The 10444-nt window shown below is 38.4% G+C and overlaps 1 protein-coding gene across 1 annotated transcript; it reads right to left on the minus strand.

The window, feature by feature from the left end:
* Positions 1-466: 466 nt before the first annotated feature.
* LOC145131445 (auxin-responsive protein SAUR21-like) lies at positions 467-766 on the minus strand. The gene has a single exon (XM_079066125.1). The coding sequence runs from the start codon at positions 764-766 to the stop codon at positions 467-469; it is 300 nt and encodes a 99-aa protein (XP_078922251.1).
* Positions 767-10444: the final 9678 nt, after the last annotated feature.

Genomic DNA, 10444 nt, shown 5'->3' on the forward strand with positions numbered 1-10444 from the left:
TAATTTTTGTTTCAGTTGGTTGTTAATTAGGTTTACATTTGTATATGCCACCACGTATATGATTTTTTAGTATTCACTATTCAGGGTATTGATATCTTGATGATTATGCAAACTCATGACACATCTTGATCTTCATCATCCCAACAAGTGGTAGTGGTACTTGTGCTTCTAGTTTCATACTTTCATTGGTATTTACAGATTGTTGGGATTAATTACTAGGTCTCACAAAGCTTCACTTTCCATGTTCCATGCAATTGTGGATCTAGAATCCAGATGCTCTACCCGTCCAAAATATTTCTGCATATGAATTACAATAACAAATAATGTATATATAATCTCTTTTACATTACAAAAATCTGTAAAAGATTTCAAGATATACATGTATTTACCCAAACGTGCATGGGTATTATAGTTAAATTTACCACCGATTCTACAGGAATTAAAAAAAAAAATCGAGAAAAAACTATCATGAAGTTTCCAACAGGGTGGTAAGCTTGACAAATTCATCTTCTTTGCAGGAAATGGTTAGACCTCCCATTGGGTGGTCAAACCCAAATTCTTCCTCAGATTGACGCAACAAAACTTGAAACAATGGTTGATCCAAGTAAGATATTGGGACAACAAACCGCCTCTTCTGGGTTTCACCAACGTACACTGCAAGATGACCTTTTGGCACATCACTTTGATAACTTCTGTCACGAAGAGAGGTCGATCTGCCAAAGCATTTTACATTGGAAACTAAAGAAGGCAATCGAATAAGACCCATGTGTAGAAGATTAATTGGAGGAAAACGAGTGTATATGTAGTTTCTTTTTGAAATTGGCTAGGAATGTGGAGCTGTTCTTTAGACGATTTGAAACATATATTTATAGCTTTGTTAATCAACTTCTTTTCCAAGAAAGTACCATATTATATAAAATAGAAAGAAGTTAATAACCGTGAGTGCTTGTTCTTTTCCTTTTATATATATATTTATATCGCATTTTCCGTTTCAAAAAAAAAAATTCATTTATGAGTTTGAGCAACTGTAGTCGAGGTTTATTTACCTACAAATGAAATTGACCAAATAGAAAAGTTTAATATATATGTATTTGGAGAAATTAAATATCCTGTTACCTTTAACTTTTGTTCCTAAAAATCCTCCTACCCAATTAAATGATGATATGTTTAACATTTAGCGAAATTTAATGATATTTTAGTATAGTATGATTTGATAACAATTAATTTGATTACAAAATGAATACCTATAGCGACAAACCTGTAGGGACGACAGTGGGTCGTTGCTAAGTAGACCTATCGGTGATACCTTTTACATACTAAGGGAGAAATAATTATATTCGAAAATTAAATATGTGTCATTTCTCAAAAAGGAATTTGTATTTTATTAAACAATTCCAAATAAAGCTCATATTACTTGGTATGGAGGAATCATTTCATAATATAAAAACCAGATATAATTAATTGTAGTTGGTGATATTTGCAGCAGAGTTTTCAGAAGGTCACATGCCAGGACTACTAAGCCGTAGGCCTAATTTTTCAAGATGTATAATTGGCTGGCAATAGATTGTAGTTTGGAGGTGGATTGGATATATATATTAAATAAACCACTTCACACAGTTTCCATGGTTCTATTCCCATTCATGAATAATGTAAGGTGTTAGAGAATGTTAAGCAAATCAATTCTAGAAAGATGTTCAAACCGACAGATTAATCTATAAGAAATCGGGATCAATCTTTTGGCGTAAACCTTTCCTCCGATCTTAGATTTTACTAGGCTATCTTTGGCGCATAGCTTTTTTTTTTTTTTTTTTTAACGGCAAATGAGATAAATATAAAAAGTAAAGAAAAGGCACAAGCTTAGCCAGCAACTAAGACACACACGAAACTGGGAAGAAAATACAACATTATGAAAAGGTGAATTTGAATGCAAGAAAGGTGAACAGCTCCATTCCACCCAGCAACCACCTCCGAACTTGCTCCTGTGTTTGCACCAAATATATGATTGCGAGATGATATTATCAGCACATTTTGTCGGGGGAGTCCATATGTTTTTGAAAACTTTGTCATTTCTAGCCCTCCAAATATTCCAAAGGAGACAATAGAACACCGTGTTTGTTATCAATATTTTCCTCGGACAGCTATCTAATGAGGCCACGTGATCAATGAATTCCAACACACAAGCGAAACTCCTAGATTGAAAACCGCACCATTTGAAAATCCATTCAAGAACCACCTGAGCATACTCACAGCGAACTAGGAGATGATCCACTGATTCTAGCTCCTTATTACACATCGGGCACTCTGAATTTGTGATGTTAATACCCCTGAAAGCCAAAGTGTCAGCTATAGGGATTCTACCCATCGAGGCCCTCCAAACGAAGCACTTGACTTTCAAAGGGATCACATTTTCCCAACAAATTACTTGTCCATTGTAATGGATCAATTTGGAGTCAATTAGTCTCCTCATAAAGTTTACAATGTATTCCCCATTTGCTGATAAGGTGAAACTGATCAAACCGAAATGGGGAACATTTTTGAAGCCCAAATTTCCAATATCATTGTATAATTGTAAGATTTCGCTTAATTCACCAGCATCATTCAGTTCATGCTTCCAACACCATGAAAAACCGTTCCTTGACAACCTCTCATTCAAAAAACAACATTTTGTGGATTCTAACTGGTAAAGGCGAGGGAATTTTTGTTGGAAGGGGACGATACCGCACCATGCATCCTTCCAAAACAGAATTTTAATGTCCGCACCGGGATTGAGTTTGAATAGGTCATTGTAGTCGATATTTAAAGCAGCAAGGGACTCAATGGCTTTAGAAATGTTGCACCATACTCCAGACGAGGATTTCCTGGCTAAATAAGTAGCAGGCTTCCTGTAAAGATTGTGAATGCTCATTATGACCGATTTCCAAAGACTTCCATTTTCATTCATCAAGCGTCACCACCATTTGGCCAGAAGAGCAATGTTTTGAGCTCTTAGCATGCCAACTCCAAGACCCCCCTTATCTTTTGGAGCGATAACTTTTGACCAACCGACCCAATGAATTTTGTTTTTAAGATCATCTCCACCCCAAAGAAATTTGCGCCTTATTTTCTCCAAGGCTTCAAGGATACCGTGTGGTGTTTTGAATAAAGACATATAATATGTTGGTAGGCTACCAAGAACAGATTTCACGAGGGTTAGACGCCCGCCAAATGATAGTGATTTTGCTTTCCAACACGAGAGTTTGGATTGAATTTTGTTCAAGATTGGTTTCCAATGTTTTTTCAAGGCCATATTTGCCCCCACCGGGACCCCCAAATAAGTGAAAGGGAATTCACCTTTTAAACAACCAAGGATTCGAGCCGTTTCGGTCAGTTCCAAATCATTAGTTCCCAATCCGAATATCCGAGATTTAAGAAAGTTAACTTTCAGCCCAGAGGTGATATGGAAACATTTGAGGATACTTGCTAAGTTTTTCATGCATCCATAGTCCCATTCACCAGCAAAGATGGCATCATCGGTGTAAAATAGATGGGATATGGATGGGCCTCCAGACGGAAGTTTAATACCAGTGAATAAAGATTTTTCACCCGCATTCCTAGTCGCAATGTTCAATCCTTCCATGGCAATGATGAACAGGAAAGGAGAGAGAGGATCTCCTTGTCTAACACCTTTGGAGATAAGGAATTCTTCTGTGGGGGAACCGTTAATAAGAACCGATGCCCTAGAGGAGGATAAGCATCCCAAGATCCATTGTCTCCATTTTTCACCAAAACCCATTTGCGTCATGACTGACTCGAGGTAATTCCAATTAATGGAATCGAAAGCTTTTTCGAAATCCACTTTGAAAAGAAAAATCTTTTTCTTGGATTTCTTGGCCCAGGATAAGATTTCATTCATGATTAGGGGACCATCAAGGATGTTTCGACCTTCAATGTACGCAGACTGGACTTCGTCTACGACCGAACCAACCACCCTTTTTAACCGATTAGCGAGTAGCTTGGCCACTAGCTTATACATGCATCCAATGAGACTGATGGGGCGATATTCAGAGAGAGTGAGCGGGTCACCTACTTTAGGGATAAGGGTAATAAATGATGAATTGCAGCCAGAAGTAAGAGAACTAGTTCTTTCAAAATACTTAACAAAGTTTAAGACATCATTTTTCATAATTTCCCATTTATTTTTGATGAGTTTGAACGTCAGACCATCAGGACCAGGAGCCTTATCACCCCACATGACCACACGACTGATTTGATCTCCTCGGATGAGAAAGGAGATTCCAAGAAGAGGGAATGCTCAGGAGACAGTTGCTTGAAAGACTGGCTAATGAGTTTCGGACGATCCAATCACCTTTCTCGTCACCTTTAAGAAGAGGGAATGCTCAGGAGATTTGATAATGTTGCTAGAGTCGGAGGAGCTTTCAACAAGATTTGATGTAGCACTGGGATTTGGAATGGAAATGTTTAAGTCAAAGGAGCCAGCAAGAGTTGGAGAAACCAGGTTACGATTGGGAGAGATCCCGAATTCAGTGGATAAGCGGCGAGGGGGAAGGGAGAAAGCGGGAATATTAAAAGTGGATCTATCTAATTTTCTTTTTTTGGATTTAGATTCACCGACACCAGATATCGTGATGGGGGCGTCAAGTAATGGATCTGGATCACCATTAATTTGGGCTAACGAATTGGGTAACAGCCCATCTGGAGGCAAGGGGGAATTAAAAGGAATAGTTGGCCCAACATGAACAAAATCGGCTGACCTTTTAGAATCAAGCGTGCCAGATGACTTTTCATGTTCCGCATTTAATATTGCATTAACGTTATCGGGAATCACCGAAATCGGAGCCGTTGTCGATTGCCGCCTGACGTCATCGTTGCCATCGGTAATAGGATTTTGTTCACCGGAGTTCCCGCCAATTTCACCTTCTTCCAGATCATGAAAGTTTTCGCACCAGGTATCAGAAATACCATCGTCATCTTCATCTGAAGAGGCCTTATCTACGACATCATCCTCCAAATCCTCCATGTTGCCAGGGTCTGGGGAGCAATCATTGGAATTATTGTACTTGGAGAATGGTTCCCAGACATCAACACATTCGACGATGCCAATGCAGAAGGACTTCCCATTGAAGGTACAACAAACTTCCTCGTTTATGAGTTTTTTACTGGCGGTGAGGATGCGGGCATGAGCAGACGCCAAATTAATACACCTCCAATTTTGACCATCCACTTCTAATATTTTACCGAGCGAGCTAACAATTGAAGTAACGTTGGCATCAGACCCTAAGTGAATGGGAAGACCGATGATCTTAACCCATGCTTGTCTCTCGAATTTCAATTCTTCATTAAACCCCAACTTTAACCATTTGAACCATCTATTCCATTAGTATTCATTGTTGAGGTATCCAGTAGCATCACCTTGTACATGAAACTTTAGTAATACCTTCAAACCTCCAGCAAAGAAAACTTGGCATGGGATGCAACCATCAGCATTCAACAGATTTGGAAGATCGTTAAGAAGGTCAAAGCTTGTGACTTCACCAAGAAGAATCATATTGCAAGATCTCTCCATTGCAAGAACCTGCGATAGTTTGATTTCCGAGACCACAGGAGGAGGATGCACCTTAGATGAGTTGTTGCGCCTTCCCACAACGTCGGCGAAGGATCTATCATCTCTGATCTTGTTCCAGCCGCTGAAAGGCATTTTTGGAGGTTGAGATTTGTTGACGAACTTCATACCAGGTCTGTGAATGGGTTTCTTCTCAAACTTGGAGACGTTTACCTTTGTAATGCATTGACCACATCTAACTCCGTCCAATGTTCTAGCCATAGCAGCTGCATCTAGAACACCTTTATATTTAATGAACGCGAAGAACGAGCCTGCTTTGTCTTTCCTGCCGGGGATGTAAACATCAACCAGGTTTCCAAAACTATGGAAAGCTTCCTTCAGCATAGCATTTGTAACATCATCTTGAAGGTTAGAGACATAGAATGAGGTGATTATCTTGTTAACCTGAAAGTTTCTCCGGCGAACTTCCACCCATTCACCTCCATCGCCTTTGCGACCGTCGGTCTCCTTAGGGCGCATTTTTTTCGTTTGTTTCCTTTGGCGCATAGCTAAGTTATAACTTAAAAGCTTATTTTTTTTTCTTTTATATATATATATATATATATATATATATATATATATATATATATATATATATATATATATATATAAATTATTTGAGAACCTAATTAATATATAATAAGCTATTTGAGATAGTTGTTCATTATAAACTTTTGTCTTTTCCACAGGTTACTAATTACAAATTATAATAAATATTTTTTAAAACTTTCTACCATCAAATAGTCACAAAAAATGAAAAATAAACAATAACCACAACTTCCGCAGATGACTATCTGCAAAAATCTTGGTTATCAGTGATTTGTTTTTTTTTTGTCAAAACGACGTTGTTTTGGCCATTGAATGCGAAATCCAAATAGATTTTCATAATTTACATTTAGGAAAATCTAGTTTTTTCTCTAACTTTGAACCTTAATAACTCTTTTAATACAAGCTCTATTTGGGGTGCATTTTTCTTCATTGTGCTCAATTTAGTAAGAGCTATCACTGGACATATCACACACCAAATTTAGATGACGGGAAAACATAAATTTTTAGGTACAAAATAGGCTCCCTAGTTAAAAATATGAAAAAGGCCCAATTTTAACCTTCATAACTCTTTCTCTTTCATATGAAGTCCATTTGGGGTATCACATAGTTCCTATAACAAAATGGGAAAGGTGGGCTATCACACAATTCCACACAAGAGATAGCAAGCCACACTTTTGTACGAGAGAACTTTCTAATATTCTACTCACCAAATCAAACAAATAAGGGATCGCAAGTCGTGTGGCCTCTCAATTAAACAAAATCCTCACATGAATGCACATAAAGGATGTCTAAAACTATTTCCAAACCATGCTTGTATTTTCGTCAAAAAAAAATAATTAAAATAAATATCTAAAAAAAAGTGTAACATCCCAAAAATCAAACCATAAATTTTTTGAAAATCAAAGTATATGTTTTACTAAAGGTTTCATTCATCATCATTAATAAATCATAAAATTATCTTTTAAGTCACATCAACGGTAAAAATGTGGAAGCTGAGTTCTATTTTTAAAACCATCACGTAACATAGAACGAATAAACTAGATGCCATGCCCCTTAGAGAATGTTCAGATATCTCAGTCGAGCTAGCTCCTTGCCCTTCAAGCCAGAAAGGACAAACAACTAAAAACATAAAGTAGAAACTGTAAACATAATTCTTAGTGAGTAATCATAACACTTACCAATTATACATATCATATACATTTCTCATCATATACATAGGCATCAAATAATGATCACATATAGTTGAACACAAAACACATGCTAGCAGACATAACCCCATTCAACTAGATTCCCTATGAGAGGTCTATCTATAGTTGACCTAATATTGTATACTTCCCTTCGATAGGTCTATCATGGAAATATTGACCACTTCCCTCCGATAGGTCTATAATGGTCCTGAATCCTTTTACTCCCACTAGATTCCCTCCGAGAGATCTCTCTATTGTTAGCTGACATATAACGTATAGTCCACATAATAAGTAAGTTTTTGAAAACTCACCTGAATTGAAGACAGATGGAATCCCAACGCAAGCCAGTAGCATCGTTTCTTCCTCAAATAACTACACAATACATAACCCCAACTTAACAATTAAGGTAAAAACATTTTTCTACACTTCCTTATCAAGTCTATGTCAAAATAAGGCTATTGCATGGACAAAAGTCCATTTTGCTCCTAAAAGACCCAAACCTAACACAGTTGACCAAAAGTCAAACTTGGTAAAAAAAGTCAACTGTCCACGTCATCATGCCACCATCACCCAAGGGTTGCGGTGCTAACAGCTAGTCGAAAAAATAGCCGCGGTCAACCTTAGAAGTCGCAGCGTTATCAGCTCTATATTGCGACGTGATTTTGACATTTTAGCTAATTTCCATCCAAGGTCTTAATCCTTTAAGATCTAAGCTTCAAACCTTCAGATTAAGCCAAAATAAAGTCTTAATGGATAAAGAATGCAGAGTAATTCAAAGAATGCAGAAACATCATTTAACCAGAGTAATTCAAAGAATGCAGAAACATGTGGTGTGTGCTCTAATCATCCCGAGCTCTTTCATTTGAAAACCGGAGTACCTGAAACATAAAATAAAAACCGTAAGCACAAAGCTTAGTGAGTTCCCCAAAATACCATACCACATACAATCACAAATTACCATGCACATACATATAGGTGCCATGGGTTCCCCCATGGTCTTTATCTATTATGCCATGGGCTCCGCCCATGGTCTTTACCTGGAATGCCATGGCCTTACCCCTCATGGTCTGACATCCAATTGCCACAGGCTCCCCCGGGATCTTCCATATAAGTATTACAGAGACAACTAGCATACCACATAACACATAATGGGCCGACATTGGTGCCTTCGACCCATGGATATAGTGAGAAGACCCACCTCGCACTGCTGAAACATACAGAAAACCCTTGACTGCTGGCTGACAGATCCTCAAACTACCAATAACAAAATAATACCCAATTAATAATTGGGTTCTAATCCATAACCATAACTTCATACCAAGGGTAAAAAGACCATTTTACCCCTAACCTAGCCTTGTCCAAAACTATGGCCCAAATTATAATCTGAAAGGCCCAAAGGCCAATTAATCAACCAATAGCCTAATTTTCCAAATTGGGCATAAGCCTCTACATGGGCCTTACCTTAAGGCCCAACCATCTTTCTAGTCCAAAACACTTGGCATTCTGATGGCCCATTAACCCATAATCATCCAAAACCCAACTATGGCCCACTTATGGCCCAATTTTCCAAATTGGGCCCAGACCTCTCCAATGGACCTTATCCTAAAGCCCAATAATTTCCTTAGTCCAAAAACCTGTTTCCAGATGGCCCACGAAGGCCCACAACAACTAAGTCCAAGAAATGGCCCAACCCGAGGCCCATAATTGCGAAGTCCATTATGACTGAGTAAGCAGGGCGTACTCAGCTATACGCTGCACGTACTCGCTGGAGGGCTTGCACGCTGCGCGTACAGGCTTGTACGCCCAGGGCACTCCTCTCTTAATCCCACTTTTACCATTAAGCACTTAATGCTTAGCCAATAAGTCCAAACCACAAATCTGAGTCCCAAACAATGTCTAGACCCATAAAGTCACTGACTTGGTGACTTTGCATGCCCCAAATGAACCCAAACTCAAAATATAACACTCTACTATCATGAAAATGGTCCTAACTCATGCATGGATGGATTTAGACCTCAAAGATGGCAAATTTATGACTCAAGGACCAAAATAACACCAAGAGTGGCAACTCTAAGCTTCAGAAAATGGTCCTAACTCATGCATGGATGGATTTAGACTTCAAAGATGGCAAATTTATGACTCAAGGACCAAAATAACACCAAGAGTGGCAACTCTAAGCTTCAGAAACGATATGAACTCATAAGATTTCATCAATGGAACCAAAAAGGTTCATAAACCCAAACCAAAAGAGATTTAAGCTAAGAAACATCAAGTTCAAGACTTTATACCTTAAATGAGTGCTAAATGTTGATGGGATTCTGGATCTATAAGCCTTCACTCCTCTAGTGAAGCTTCAATGATGACCACCTTCCTTTAAAGCACCAAAATCCTCCTTACAATGACCTTCTAGGCTCAAAACACACAATCATGGAAGTAGGATTCGAGTGTAGGGTAAGGAGGACAAGGAGGCTGATAAAATGAGGGTTTCAAGTCCATAAGAATTCTTAAATAGTGGCCAACCCCGAAAATTAGGGTTTTTAAGATCTGACCATACACCCCACGTACACTTCTGTACGCCCAGCGTACACCTTCGGATTCCTGATCTAACCTTGTTGTACGTCCTGCCTACTTGTCAACCCCTTAACCCTAAATACTCTGAAGATCATAACTCCTTTGATATAAACCCGATTCCACCGATCGTTATATCCATAGAAAGGTAATTAGAAGCCTACCCATCAATCATCTCGTACTCGCCTTATCATATCCCGAACGAACATCCCTTTCCATAGAAGCTCAAGCTGACAAAATACCGAAATACCCTTTAACCCTAACACACAAACCGAATACTTGAATAATCTACTATACATCATCCATCTCCGAATGAGTCTCCAAAACTAACTTCTTCAAGGATCCTAAGCCTGCTAATACCCAATACCTGATCACCACCCCGAAATGGAAACAATTGAAACAGGGCGTTACATAATAACTCATAAATCTTCAAGCTTGAAGACTTACAATGGTCAAAAAGGTGCTCAAGAGGTTGGGTATGGCTTGTTTAATGCTTCCTTGATACAAAAATACGATTCCTTCTCCTTCAAAGTGCATCAAC

This window comes from Lactuca virosa, chromosome 8 (assembly GCF_052849685.1).
Source record: "Lactuca virosa cultivar CGN04683 chromosome 8, Lactuca_virosa_CGN04683_v6, whole genome shotgun sequence".
Classification (NCBI taxonomy): domain Eukaryota; kingdom Viridiplantae; phylum Streptophyta; class Magnoliopsida; order Asterales; family Asteraceae; genus Lactuca; species Lactuca virosa.